The sequence below is a fragment of the Lynx rufus genome, unplaced genomic scaffold (genome assembly GCF_022079265.1).
Source record: "Lynx rufus isolate CCGP_SWC_20201006 ecotype Redwood Valley unplaced genomic scaffold, mLynRuf1.p SCAF_2, whole genome shotgun sequence".
Taxonomy (NCBI): Eukaryota; Metazoa; Chordata; class Mammalia; order Carnivora; family Felidae; genus Lynx; species Lynx rufus.
Window position 1 is genome coordinate 208,272,262 of NW_025814834.1, and position 15,516 is coordinate 208,287,777.

At 45.7% G+C, this 15,516-nt stretch overlaps 1 protein-coding gene across 1 annotated transcript in view; it reads right to left on the reverse strand.

Moving 5' to 3' along the window:
* Positions 1 to 249: 249 nt before the first annotated feature.
* MICOS10 (mitochondrial contact site and cristae organizing system subunit 10) overlaps positions 250 to 15,516 on the reverse strand; it is a 35,347-nt gene continuing 20,080 nt past the window's right edge. Inside the window, exons 2-4 of the mRNA XM_047084547.1 lie at positions 4,092 to 4,139; positions 2,917 to 3,026; positions 250 to 391 (exon numbers count right to left, since the gene is read on the reverse strand). Coding sequence (XP_046940503.1) covers positions 377 to 391; positions 2,917 to 3,026; positions 4,092 to 4,139 — 173 coding nt within the window. The 3' untranslated portion in view covers positions 250 to 376. The remainder of the gene's footprint in view (positions 392 to 2,916; positions 3,027 to 4,091; positions 4,140 to 15,516) is intronic.

A 15,516-nucleotide genomic window follows, 5' to 3' on the forward strand; every position in this document is an offset into this window, starting at 1 on the left:
GGCGGGGGAAACGACGGGCTGCAGGGTGGCTGTGGCTTCAGGAAGGCTGGGAGGTTGGGACCCAAGGCGACAGCTGCTGGCAGTCCAAATACAGTCCTCCTCCTGCTCAAAGACCAGAAGCAAAGAAACGCAGGCAATGCACTGGGCTGCCTATTTTTAATTTATTTCTTTTAAGACCACCTCCTCGCAATTTCCAGAGAGAAAATACAAAACAAGAAACAGACTTGGTTTCAAATACATAAACAGTGCTGGAGTTGAAAGCATTACTGATAACATTGCTACAGAAGAATGTCAGCTTACTCCAGGGCACTTCAGTATTCCTGAGGCGCAGACAGGATTTCTCTTTTCCTCCCACTGGGATGTTCTCAGGTGGAAGTCACTGCTCCTGCTCCTGCAGAGGAGGGACGCTCTGATTAGAAGTGCGCACACAGCATTTTGACAGCCATCTCTAACCCAAGGGACCAACGGGCCCAAACCTCAACACCCAGCTTGCTTTAAAACAGTCTCACGAGGGGGCGCTTGGGTGACTCAGCGGGTGAAGTGTCCGACTCAGGTCACGATCTCACAGTTCGGGAGTTCGAGCCCCGCGTCGGGCTCTGTGCTGACGGCTCAGAGCCTGGAGCCTGCCTTGGAATCTGTGTCTCCCGCTCTCTCTGCCCCTCCCCTGCTCGTGCTCTCTCTCTCTCAAAAATAAACAAACATTAAAAAAAAAAATTAAAACAGTCTCACAAGAGGACCATAAACACCCCTCCCAGGCTCTTAAGAGCAGCTCCCTAATCTTTGAGGGAGGAGCGAGGGAAAGAACAGGTCTGCCTAGTCGGTACCTGGACAACCGTTCCTACAACTCCTCAAAGGGTGCGTCACAGGTGAGCGGACAGAGCGTGGCTCTGGAATCAAGCAGCCCTACTAATGAGGGGATCTCTGGCCAGTTTCTCAACCCCAGTAAGATCTGTGTTTTCTCATCTGCTCAGCGAGGGGCAGTAAAACCTCTCCCACTAATCTCTTGGGAGGGCGGGCTAGAGAAAGCACAGAAAGCGGGGGCACCGAGGAGGGCCCACAAGGCAGCGCAGGCACCCGACAGGCAACCACCATAGAGTGACTGCCCTGCAACAGCCCCGCGCCGCGCTCCTCTCTTCCGAGAGGAGGATGACAGCACAGAGAGGCACAGACTCAAGTTCAGATAAAGTTACAAGGCCGTGCTGGAGCAATCCACACGAGGCTGTAAAATCGGAACAACATTTTCCACAGTAATTCCCCACCATTAAATGTATAATATGCATATAATCACGCCTGAGCCATTACCCATGACAACTCAGTTCGGAACAAAGAGAGTCTTTTAAACAATTAAAAGCCCTGAAGCTCCTCTCCTGTTCCTTTCTGTTCTCTTCTCCCAAATCCAGCCCGAGTGCCAAGAAAGCGAAGGGTCAGAGAGCAGTGGAAACTGCCCGTCGTCAGCCTCGGTGCCACGCAGCTGTGCCTCTCCTTGCGCTGTCCCTCTGATTACCTCACCCTGGCTTTGCGGAGATGGCTCACTAACATGGAGGGAGGCGACAGGGCAGCCAGGCTCCCCGGCTCCCGACTCTCTCGGTGAGCATGCGCACACGGGTCGCTCGGGCAGGCAGCTGACAGTCTGGGCAGGTTCTAAGAGAGAGGCTACCGAGCTGTGGCGGGTACGGTCATCTGGGATTCGGTGACCCTTGCGGCTACGGCTTTTGACCAGAACTGGGACACTCCATTGCACGACATTTTCTGCTCTACTTGTTATCAGGGTGGAACAACGGCTAAGCCAACCAATCACCCTTCCTTGGTCGGCCTCAACTATTCCCACCAACGTGCCTCCTTCTACAGCACCTCACGGCTTACAAACATGTTCACGCTGAATTCTAACAGCAACCCTGTGGGTAGAAATTACCACCCTGTTCTTATGGACGGAAGACAGAATCTCAGAAGCAAAAACTCAAGATCACACAGGAAGCAAACGGGTGGTGGCCCAGGACCCACGCCTGGGTGTCCTGGCTTCTGGGCTCTCCTCCCCCCCTCCCCCCAAGGCTGCCCAGATCAACTGACTCTAGCTCACAGTGACCCAGGAAGACGATTCTACACATCCAGGCAACGGGACACTCTTCACTGCAGCTGGTGCTGCTGCAAAAACTCTGCCTTAGGAAGCCTGGGGCCACGAACACGTCTAATGGGTTACACAGTGTACGTCACTCCTTCACTCCTTCGTTTCACTTTTGTCTGAGCATCTACTTCGTTCTGGGCCCTGGGGATACATAACTAAATACACTCGCGTCCCTGAGCACCTGGCCTCCCGAGATCCTTTCCCCTAAACCCCGCGGTAAGCACGGTAAGGCGACGGGAAGGCTGCGACACACGAGACCCTTATGAAATGTGCTACTTTCTTCCCTCTCAAGGCACGTTACAGTTTTTCATCGTGTCCGCATTAGTAAAAATGTCTGTAGACAAGGATGTTGGCAGAATCACTGGGACTTATTACAGTCAAGAACCTCCCCTCCTCAATAAAAAGCAGAGTCGTGGCTGAGTCCCAGCTGCTGGGTTTCGCCCGAGCGTGTGTGAGACGTGGACGGGGCACTCCACGATGTCGCACGTGAGCGCCACTGGCAGGCAGTGAAGACAAGTCCACTTTACCGTGACGATACATTTCCAGGCAGGTTCTTCAGCTGCACTCGCTAGCAAGAGAGTCTATGTGTGAACGTACACGTGCATCTCGAGGGACAGTGGAAGGAGAGACTTTAGGCACCCAAGCGGGGTCAACACCACGAGACGCTAAAGAGCAATCAGGAGCTCGGTGACACGCACAGTCTATTAAGTATATGTGCTCCAAAGAATTCTTCAGAGACTCAGGAGAAACTCTTTGTCTTTTGAAAGAAAGAGAAATATCAATTCTGTACGTACTTTGACGTATTTTCCATGTAGAAGGTATGGAGCCTGGAAATCATGCTGACAGTTGGAGTAGGCCATTCCCAATCCCATGCCAGAACCAAAGGCTAAGGGCCACATTCTTCCTAGTGAGCAGAAAAAAGGAAAATCCCAATAGAGAACGATTAAGAGAAGATAAAGTTTTTTGTCTGGCTTAAATACATTGCTTAGGGTTCCATAAATATTCAGCATGCCTCCTACTGATACCTACAACATGCCATTCATTTCTATCGATGTTTAATATTGGCCAAAAACCAGGACAGGGAGTCCTTTAGTGAACCTATTAACTTAGCAAATAATTACCTGGTACCTATGCTGCTAGGTTTGAGGTCTTCATGAGTGGTACAACATGGAAAACAGTAGACACAGTCGAACATTTTAACTTTTCTCTATCAGTTCTTTTTCCCCACCCAAACTTTTATTTAAATTCCAGTTAGTTAACAAACATCATTTCTAATCATTTGCTCATTTTAACTCATTTCTTAACCTTATCAGAAATAATACCACCCTCCGGTAAGGTGCTTGAATTTTAAACTGAACCAACTGAATTTTGATGACAGGAAGTTGGGAGGCTTACTTAAGCCAAGACTGTAAATGATTCTTTTATATCAGCACCAGGTATTAATTGTGATTCTCTAGTAATGTATCCCCCCGCTCAAGTTCTTCATGGAAAAGGGGCCAAAGTGACCCCTCTGGCTTTTCTGTTCAATATCCCAACGTCAGAAGTTCTTACACAGAACGAAAGCGTTTCTGGTTAAAAGGCATGTGTATTTCTGGCCCACTTGTTTTTCTTACCAGTTGGACTCTCATTTTCAACCTCCTTGAGAAAAAAAGTATAATTAATTTGAAATATTTGAGCGTGCAGATTTGGCCAAATGACTCACTGGCAGAAAGTACAGACTTTTCAAATGATATCATATTTAAGATATCAGGCACCCTGACTCAATGCCCAGGGGAAAGTCTAGAGATGCCCAGCCCATCCTGACCTCTTTTGAGTCCACATTCTTTGTCTAGCATATTTGACAGAGGCCTCCCTAAACCCGTAAGTGTATGCTTGGCAACCATGTGGATGTGCCCTCCAGAAGCGTCCCTGCTATGTGTATGCACACACTAGGACATTATGTTGGAAAGGCAATAAAAGTCACACTTACTTTTAAAGAAGGTAAGTGAGAAAACCAGTCCTAATCCAAAACCAGTACCTACAAAGAGGGAGGAAAAACATGTTCAATCTCATAATAGTAATGTAACAAAAATAAACCTTTCATAAATGTGAACATCTATAAAACATAGTACAAAAAAAAAAAAAAAAACTTGGTACAGAGCTGATCTTCTCATTTCTAACTTTTTAAAAAAATTTTTAAATGTTTTTTATTTATTTTTGAGACAGAGAGAGACAGAGCATGAGCAAAGGAGGGGCAGACAGAGAGGGAGACACAGAATCTGAAGCAGGCTCCAGGCTCCGAGCTGTCAGCACAGAGCCCGATGTGGGGCTCAAACTCACAAACCACGAGATCATGACCTGAGCCGAAGTCAGACGCTCAACTGACTGACCCACCCAGGGGCCCCAATCGTTTTCTTTACAAAAAAAAAAAAGATAAGAAAATCAGTGCACAATTTAATTAAGTAAATATGGCTTGAACTTCAATAATAAATAATAACATTGGTATAATCATAGCTCTGAATGCTAGCTATATCGATTTCGTAAGATATGTTAAAATGAATGTAGAACCTTTAAAAGAAATGTTTTACTTAAAACGTGGTACCATTTTAGGGGCAAAAAATCACCTCCTGTACTGCAGTGATACACATCCCAGACTTTGAGGTAAACTCATTTTGCCATTATCAGAAAAGTTACACACACCAAGGAAGAGAACCAAACTCTGATTTTGAATTTTTTCAGACTTGCCAATTGTTTTCAGACCTTTCAAAAGTATTCTGATGCTCTTGACGGAGTGTCTACTCCAGGGTCCAAGTGCGCCCCCAACCAACCTCTTTACAGTTAAGCACCACAAAAAAGCCCCCCGTTCCTCACTTTGCCTTCACAGTTTTCCAGTTTGTGCTGTGGGAACTCCAAGAGCTTCTTCTCTAATCATGACTTGAGGCTACTGCAGTGGAAACACTCAGAGTACTCCTCGGTCGACCAGCCTGACCTCTCTGCTCCAAACCCAGAACTTCAGCACAAGCCACCTCCTTCACATAATTTTTCATCCACCCAAGCAGCCACCCGGCTGATAGTGGCCTGAAGAAACTGCTTATGCTGCTTACTCGGAATGATTTCTGGTAATTCTCCCCTGCCACATATATGTGGCCACGGTGTCCCTTTCTTTCTCATGACTAAATCCTACACAGATAGGAATTTTAATTAAAAATCATTACTTTGCCCTGTCCAACAGACCCTGCGTTAGGTTCGGTGCTCAACTTTAAAAAGCAGTATCTTGGGGCACCTGGGTGGCTCAGCCGGTCGAGTGTCTGACTCTTGGTTCAACTCAGGTCATGATCTCGTGGTTCATGAGATGGAGCCCCACATCTGGCTCTGTGCTGACAGCGCGGAGCCTGCTTGGGATTCTCTCTCTCCCTCTCTCTGCCACTACCCTGCTCGTGCTCTCTCTCACAAATATAAATAAACATTAAAAAATAAATAAAAATATAGGGGTGCCTGGGTGGCTCAGGTCATGATCTCATGGGTGGTGGGTTTGAGCCCCGTGTTGGGCTCTGTGCTCACAGCTCGGAGCCTGGAGCCTGCTTTGGATTCTGTGTCTCCCCCTCTCTACTCCTCTCCCACTCATGCTCTGTCTTTATCAAAAATAAACATTAAAAAAATTTTTTTAATAAAAATAAAATAAATAAAAATACTAACAATTTTAAAAGATAATTTAGAAGCAGTATCTACAGGGTGCCTGGGTAGCCAGCTGGTTGAACATCCAACTCTTGGATTTCAGGTCATGATCCCAGGGTTGTGGGACCAAGCCCTGCGTAGGGCTCTGCACTGAGTGGAGCCTGCTTAGGATTCTCTCCCTCTCTCTCTCTCTCTCTCTCTCTCTCTCCCCCCCCCACCCCCACTCTCTTCCCCTTCCCTCTCCCTCCCCCCTTCCCCTACTTGCACTCTCTCTCCCTCTCTAAATTAAAAATAAAATGCAGTGTCTGAAAATCACTCATGTCACCCCAATTTCCATATAATTTAATAAAATGGTGGAAAACTAGTGAGCTTACAGACCACAATAGTTAACCTGTTCAAAGTTGACATCATTTGAGGAAAAGGAACTAACATCTTAATATGGCCCACACGTACCCAACATTCTCTCGCCACTGCCCCTAAATTCTCTTTTAAACCAAACATCAACTTGATACAGTATTAGGCCCCATTTTTCAGATGCGGGAAATAACTTGCTCAAGGATACTGGTTAGCGGCAGAGTAATGAACTGGGCCCAAGTCTGCCCGACTCCAAAGCCACCGTACCCACCGTGCCTTGACACTGGAGTCCCCTACGGTTTAAACCCCTAAACAATCACTACCTCCCAAGGGAACACTGGGAGTGTCGAGATGTCTACAGCCAGTCAAGTAAGATACAGCCAAAAAGCAAATTGTGCTTCCCACACAACAGCCCAGAACGCTAGGCAACCAGGGTAGTAACAAGTCTACACAAGGCCACAAGGGCTTGTTCAGATTCATTCCCGGACTAATCCTGTCACACATGTCACAGACACAAGTCTACCTGGTAGATGAGCTTCACGAGCTTCAGGGAACGGGAGCGATCACGATTGATACTCCTTGGCAAGAAAATGCTGTTGCCTGGTTTATAAAATGGCACAGGGTTCAATTTCAAAGCAACTTGCCTCACCCCCTTGCAGCTGGAAGATGAGTAAGACAGTAAATTGGTACTAGAAAATGAGGTAAAGGATTTGGACTGGCTTACAGATTTCAAACCGGGCAATGGGATGGGGAGGTAGGCCAGTAAAAACATAATGGCTTACAATCAGAGCTTTCGGTCTTCTCCATCTGGAAGGCAACTTTTTGGCAAACAAATCAAAAGCCCAAAAGGAAAATATTCCAGCATTTTTCTTGTCCCTCTGACTCCATGCCTGTCTCTCCTATTTTTCCCCAAGGAAAGAAAGCTCTCTGATGCTCAACTTTTCCAAGTAGTAGACCAAGAATGATGGTAACCCACTGCTACCAGCATCGCTCATCAGAGATGAGAAACGTTTCAACATCAACCCATACAGAACAGGAAATCTTTACACGTTTAAGTGCAGGTATATGTCCAGTCACCCAGTTCTGCTCCCAGCAAAGGCATCCACCTGCAAGCAGGAGATCAAAATCACAGTTCAGACTGACCAAAAGACGGAGGGTGCTCTATGGCCTGATACTGGGCTGCTACACCTTCAATTCTTAAGAGTGGTTTTTTTCCTCCGTTTCTATATTTTTAAGACACAAAATAATAAGACTGTTCTCTCCAGAAAAAAAAAAAAAAACACAGAAAGTGATTTTTCAATGCCAGTGTTTTACTTAAACTTAGCTATCTCGGTTATTTGAGAGATTAGCAACGGTGCAGCCGCTGATGAGTTTCACAGGCTCAAGTTCTCACATGCTGGATTTCTTTTAAAAGCAACATGTTGCTTCAAAGAAAGTCCCACCTGATCCGGGGACACCAACTCTGCAGCTGTTTCCACTAAAGATCGGCACCTCGAGGCCACGTTAAAGTTCGTAACAATAAAACATGAAAGGTTTGTCTTACAATAAAAACAAACCAACATAGAAAAGAGAAGAGTTTTCTCCGCCTTTGGCCACTTTTTTGTGTTGTTGCACGACAAGCTCTCTTAGAGGAAAAAAGCCAAAGGAAAAAGTACAAAGCATTTTTCACCTTCCCTGGAAGCAAATATTTAACTATGAATAAGGTTTATATAACTGCCTTCCCCCCACTCAAGCCTGTTCGTTTGGTCAATGCTGTCTGGAATGACAAATAAACCTAAAGAAATGCCTGATTATAGGTACACATCTTCTTCATGGCAAAGTCCAGTTAAGAGGGGAAGGAGGGGGGCAAGGAAACACACACACACACACACACACACACACACACACACACACACACACACACACGAGAAGCCTTATGGAATTGACATTAGGCAAGGAGCCCGTGCTCCGAAACCATTTCTTTTGGAGAGGAAAAAGAATTGGCACAAATTCTTTCAAAAAGAAATTACTCCAAATCAATCTAACTCTGCACTTCAATGCATGCTCAGTGCCCAAAAGGACATCATAAAACCGGCTAGTAGATAAACCCAAATTTTTAGGAAGGAGCAATCCCTGAATAGTTCATCTGATACTATCTTAATAACAAAACAAGGAACTCGCTCCCACTAATGACATATAAAATACTGCCCTATCTTATGCCCAAGCAGATTTGGTAACAAATTTAAAAGAACAACAACCAATCGCAGTACACCTGCGTATGCCTTAAGCCACATTTTGTGTCAAAAAGGGGAGAAAATCAATATATGTTGATGGCCATTACTGTGACATACAGACAATTTCTGGTTTCAACTTTATTTAGAAAAATCTTTGCTCTCACCATGCCACGTATCATGAAGCTTTACTTCACTGCCAATAATGAAGAAGCAAACATAATCAGCAAGAATTAACAAGCAGGCTACACAATCTCATTGCAGTCTGGGGATAGAAATGTACTCTGGATGTCAGCCCCTAAACAGAACAAACCGGGGCAATGCCTGCTCCTGCGCAATCAACCCGGTAAAAGTTGCAAGTGCCAACGGACTTTGCAGTTAAGGAGGAATAGCTCGTTGTCTGGAGTCACACAAAAACAAATTCTCACAAATTCACTTACGAGGTGTTTCTATGAAAGATCACAGGGGGGCAAAAAAGACCAGGGACCCATTTTATCTATCAATAACTTAACATATGATAACTAAGATCTCACTCTGGCTTACATTTAACATTTTTATTTATTCTTCTGACTTTTTTTCACTTTTGTAAGTTTTTAATTTTAATTCCAGTATAGCTAACATATACATATACAGTGTAACATATACATATACAGTGTTATAGAAGTTTCGGGTGTACGATACAGTGATTCAACAATTCTATACATTACTCAGTGCTCATCAGGATAAGTGGACTTACATTTAACACTTTTTTTTTTTAAATGTTTATTTTTGAAAGAAAGAAAGAGAAACAGAGCATGAGCGGGGGATGGGGGGGCGGGGAGAGAGAATCAATGAATCTGAAGCAGGCTTCAGGCTCTGAGCTGTCAGCACACAGCCTCACGCAGAACTCGAACCCACAAACGCTGAGATTGTGACCTGAGCCAAGGTCGGACGCTTCATGGACTGAGCCACCCAGGCGCCTCACATTTAAAACTTTTTTTTTTTTTAATTTTTTTTTTTTCAACATTTATTTATTTTTGGGACAGAGAGAGACAGAGCATGAACGGGGGAGGGGCAGAGAGAGAGGGAGACACAGAATCGGAAACAGGCTCCAGGCTCTGAGCCATCAGCCCAGAGCCCGACGCGGGGCTCGAACTCCCGGACCGCGAGATCGTGACCTGGCTGAAGTCGGACGCTTAACCGACTGCGCCACCCAGGCGCCCCAAAAACTTTTTTTTTTAATTTTTTAACATTTATTCATTTATGAGAGACAGAGAGAGACACAGCATGAGCAGGGAAGGAGCAGAGAGAGGGAGACACAGAATCCGAAGCAGGCTCCAGGCTCTGAGCTGTCAGCACAGAGCCTGACGCGGGACTCGAACTCACAAACTGCGAGATCCTGACCTGAGCCGAAGTCGGACGCTCAACCGACTGAGTCACCCAGGCGCCTGACATTTAACACTTTGAATGAAGCTCCTAAATTCATCAGCCTAATGTATGGTTATCAATACTAACATTTGACCTGTACCTAAAAATTAAGCGAAACTGCAAAGCATCTCCATTTTAATTTCTATAACTTCTATCAAAATGTATGAGCAAAAACTTCAGTACCATTGCAACTGGCAGTCTGTGAATATGAGAAGCTTCAGGAATTGCACACGAGTTTTTAAGATCCCTAGAAGCCATGTGCCAAGCAACTCTGTTCTTAAATGTCTGAAAGAAAAGATAAAGGCTCTAGAACAAGGAGGGCTTTCGTCTCCCGCTAAGTGGCGTGGCAAGAGGACCAGTGCCATCACGAGGCGGGCCTGAGTCAACCACTGCTCCCCAGCTAGCTCTCTGACGTCAGCTCAATTATCTAACGTCGCCTGGCCTCGCCCCACTCGGCTATCGAGAAAAAACAACCTCACTGAGTTGCGGTATCAGGAAAATACAAGGTATCTGGCAGTGTCTGGGACCGAATTCGAATTCAGTAAGTGGTAGTAAGTTCTGTTACTTCTCCAATGGAACTCAAAACAGGTCAAAAGTGTCACATAATAGTTCATCCTCTATTAAAATACAGTCCACTGGCTTGACTACAGACCACACTGTGGGTGAGTCACAGCTGAAAGTCACAACCTTTCTCCCAACTCTGAGTGGGAGTTGCAAAACTGCATCAGCAATTTTGTATAGGAACATATCAGGTCGTGACATACATTTTCTAAAAATAGGGGATTCTGGGGGCGCCTGGGTGGCGCAGTCGGTTAAGCGTCCGACTTCAGCCAGGTCACGATCTCACGGTCCGTGAGTTCGAGCCCCGCGTCAGGCCCTGGGCTGATGGCTCAGAGCCTGGAGCCTGTTTCCGATTCTGTGTCTCCCTCTCTCTCTGCCCCTCCCCCGTTCATGCTCTGTCTCTCTCTGTCCCAAAAATAAATAAACGTTGAAAAAAAAATTAAAAAAAAAAAAAAATAGGGGATTCTGGGGCGCCTGGGTGGCTCAGCCGGTTGAGCATCCAACATCGGCTCAGGTCACGATCTTGCAGTTCGTGGGTTCAAGCCCCGTGTCGGGCTCTGTGCTGACGGCTCGGAGCCTGGAGCCTGCTTCGGATTCTGTGTCTCCCTCTCTCTCTGGCCCTTCCCCTCTCGAGCTCTGTCTCTCTCTCTCTCTCAAAAAGAAATAAACATTATAAATAAATAACAAATAAATAAATAAAGGGGACTCCTTCAGACTCATTGTTAACTAGAACATTTTGCTTCCAATATAATAAAGATTTTCCTAGAGCTATCTTGTGTTTCATAAAGCTGTATTTATGCTTTGAACCTGGATTAATATCAAACATGCTTTCCTGTTCAATCATGTTTCTATCAATGCTATTACAATCATCAAATGCATTTGTTATGACAGAACAAACAAGAATGTGCTTTTATAGACAAGCACCCTTGGGACTGAGTTTAGTGAGAATTACATTTCCAAGAAACATTCCTGATTTATGAAAGATGCTCAGGGCCCAATTTATGAGGAAAAAATAAATAAGTAAACAGTTTTAAGTCAGCTCCAAACTGTGTCACTTAATGCTTTGAGCCAAAGACGGACTGTCCCAGGTGTCCACGTGTAAATGCCAAGTCATGTGAATTAACCAAGAAAGTGTGCCGGGCCAAAGACCCAGAGATGGTAAAGTCAGTGTGTGTTAATCAGCTTCTCAAAAGTCAACATTGCTGTAGGGTATGTGGGAAACAGAGGAAGAAGGTGGCTATCCGACAAGACCTCCACCTTCCTGTGGCTCTCCAGATTAGACAGGGGCTGGAAGGAACATCTGTAGGACTTTCTCGGGTAGACCTCAATTCCCGGGATTCTGATCAGAACAAGCAAACCAGTCAGCAGAAAGAAGTCAAGATAGGGAAGGTAAATGTGGAAGTCATTACTGATGTGCTGTGCTTCCAGAGAAGCCAAACTCACTAAAAGGGTCCTTTTAAATGAATGTGTGTATGTAGCACACGATCCAACTTCAGAATTCTGATAGTCATACGACTTTCCAAGAAGGCACAGAAGAAGAAACAGGTTTGGCACACATTTTACTGACATATAACTAGTTAATAAATTCATATGTGGGCATAGCATGTAGGAAAATGAGAAAAAGCTCTGAAGACTTTATTTAAGAGAGACTGGAAAAAATGCAGAATTACTACGTTTCAAGAAACACAATAAAGAACGCAACGTATTACATCTTTTTGGGGGTGGGTGCTTTGGTGCCAGGCACTGTATCATGTTTCTAGATATTATTTCATTTGACCCACAGAGGCACCTTCTAAGGTGTATTATGGTCCCATCGTCCAGAAGAGGAAACAGTTCAGTGGAACCGACTTACCCAAGTACACACAACTAAAAAAGGAGAGTTCAAACCCAGGCTGTCGGACTCCAAAGTCATGGCTCCTTCCCACACACGTGGCTCCTTCCTTTGGGTAAGCAGCGCACCCGGCCTATCGCTACATTCGATAACTATGTGTTTCTGGATCTTGGCAGGTAATTTATGACTGTGCTACTCTTCGGCCCTTCAAGAAAGAACAGAAACCACAGATGTCTGACTTTTCAGGAGTGGTAACAAAAACCTGAAATCACTTAGAATCAATGACAAAGAGTCAACAATTCAAGCCAGGAAGTACTTCCCTTTGTGCACTGGCTAGAGATCAAATGAATCCAAACGGGCTGAGGGCTGATAAAATGAATCCAAATTCATCCCAACTGCTCAAAAGGGAATTTTCTGGTGAGTCCCTCCCCTCCCAACACCCCCAATCCCTCTTGCCCATCCCCATCAGTATCAGCAACTGGATTCTCCTCTTTGGGAAAGGAAATGGAAGAACCGGGGATTCAGGATACCCGACACGTACGTTGTTATAGACATTATGTTTGTCGTCACCGACTCCTGACTCAAAGGAAAAATTCCATGGAGGAACAAGAACCATTAACTCCTTTTCCTTACACATTTCCTTCATCTACACTCACTAGCATTTACTAAGCAGAAGACACAGGGGATATGTTTATTTACCTCTGGAGTACATCACTCCAATACATAGTGTTTATTCTTTGCAAAGTGGGAACTGTTACCCAGTGCTTCTATTTCAGTTATAAGGTTATATGGACTTGAGGCAAAGACAGGTTAAACATGAATGAGAATACTGGCTAGGAAGTAGGAAGGAATAGGGCACATTCTGAAGGCACCAAAACATGACAGCTCTTAATTCAGCAGGCAGTTTCTTAAGATACGTAATGTGACTGAGGCTGTGCTTTAGTAAGATTCATCTAGGGGCGCCTGGGTGGCGCAGTCGGTTAAGCGTCCGACTTCAGCCAGGTCACGATCTCGCGGTCCGTGAGTTCGAGCCCCGCGTCGGGCTCTGGGCTGATGGCTCAGAGCCTGGAGCCTGCTTCTGGTTCTGTGTCTCCCTCTCTCTCTGCCCCTCCCCCGTTCATGCTCTGTCTCTCTCTGTCCCCAAAATAAATAAACATTAAAAAAAAAAAAATTAAAAAAAAAAAAAGATTCATCTAACTAAGGTGTGCAGGAGCACTTGGAAAGGAAGAGACATTTTGCTGGCAGACTTTACAGGACTTAAGAACCGATGAGGTGTGTGTATGCGGATCTGGAGTTTGGGGGCTGCAAAGGGGAAAGGCTGTCAAAGAAAATGCTGAGAACTTCTACCTGGATAACTAGAAAAACACTGGTGCTATTTATAACATTCATCAAGTAACCTTTTTTTTTTTTTTTTTTTTGATTTTTAAATGTTTATTTTTGAGAGAGAGGAAGGGAGCGTGTGTGGGGAAGGGGCAGAGAGAGGGAGAGACAATATCCCAAGCAGGCTCTGTGCTATCAGTGCAGAGCCCAATGCAGGGCTCGACCCCAAGGACCATGAGGTCATGACCTGAGCCAAAACTAAGATTCGGAGGCTTAACCGACTGAGCCATCCATGTGCCCCCATCAAATAACCTTTTAATACCAAATTCCACCCCCCCCCTTTTTAAAGTTTATTTAGTTATTTTGAGAGAGACAGAGACAGCACAAGCAGGGCAGGAGCAGAGAGAGGGAGAGAGAGAGAATCCCAAGCAGGCTCCACACTGCCAGCGCAGGACCCAATCGGGGCTCAAACTCAGGAACCGTGAGATCATGACCTGAGCCAAAATCAGGAGTCGGACATTTAACCAACTGAGCCACCCGGGCGCCCCAATACCAAATTCCCTTAATCTAAAATATAACTGAGCTGTAAAAACGCAACATGTACAACATTTTCAGGAACACCACACGACATGAGTGAAAGGCATTCACTAAGCACTTACTCTTCGGGGTTCAATGACCTCATCTAATCCTCACAGCAAACTTCTTTTATCAGCCCCGTCTTAGTGACCAAGAAACTGAGACAAAGAAAGGTTAAGTAGCTTGTCCCAGGTCACACATCTGGGATTTGAACCAGGCAGCCTGACTCCCAAGGACACGTCCTTGATCGCCCCCTCACAGATACACAAAGCTATTACAATAATTTTGACTCCCCAAAGTAAACGAAATACCTTCCCAAATTCACCCTGGCCAACACTATGCATGAGCATTACCTTAATCACACAAACTGAGCCCCTACTGTGTGCCAGGTGCTATGCCAGGCCCTGTACCCAGTAAGATTATCGTCCAGAGTTAGAGCCAACTGATAATTAGAAACTCAAAGTGCGGGGTGCCTGCGTGGCTCAGTCGCTTAAGCGTCTGACTCTTGATGTTGGCTCAGGTCATGATCTCGCGGTTCATGGGGTCAAGCCCCGCATCGGGCTCTGTGCTGACAGCTCAGAGCCTGGAGCCTGCCTCAGATTCTGTGTCTCCTTCTCTCTGCCCTTCCCTGCTCTCTCGCTCTCTCTCTCTCTCTCTCTCTCCCAAAAATAAACATTGAAATAAATAAACTTAAAAAAAAATAAAGTCATCTTTGTCTTTAAGGAAAAAAACAAACTCAAAATGCAAGGTACTGTGACAGAAGCAGGGTGCACAGATACCCCAGCCACTGTGGGGGCTAGAGAAGGGGCAAGGGAAAAGGGCTGCAAGGAGCTCCTTGCTACCAAATTATCCAGTGTGAGGTAGATGGAGCCAGAATCTTTCGTGCCACACTAAGGACCCCGGCCTCTGTCATAAGCAGCAGGGAAGCAAGAGAGGGAATTAAGCAGGAACAATGTATCTGATGTGCAGTTGACAACGGCCCTCTCTGGCGGCAACGGGGACAGAGGTGAAGAAGCCTCCATCAGAGATGGGAAAACCACGAGGACAGAGCTGTCACAGCAGCCCAGGGTGGGGAGACAAGTCCAGACCGCCGACTCTTCTCCATCCATCAGACTGAAAAATGTTACCTTGCATACTCTGGTCTCTCCTCAACAGCCCCACCTCTGCCTTCCCTGCATCCCCTGCGAGGCAGAACTGAAAGGGACGATATTCGAGGTGAGCAGGGCAGGTGAAAGCGGGACTCTGGTCAGGGGTCAGGAACTTCTGAGCAGCGGGAGTGACCACACTCCGTGATGATTCATGGATAAAAGATCCTTGAGGAAAGACACAGTCACGGGCAAAGGCAAACAGAGACAGAAGAGGGGCTCAAATATTTGAAAAGTATACCAACGGTTTTGCAATGAAGGTATTGTTGGTGCAACTGGGGAATGTCCCAAATGAACATTTGCAAAAGGTGTTGGAAGGCTTCACCTGAATTTCAG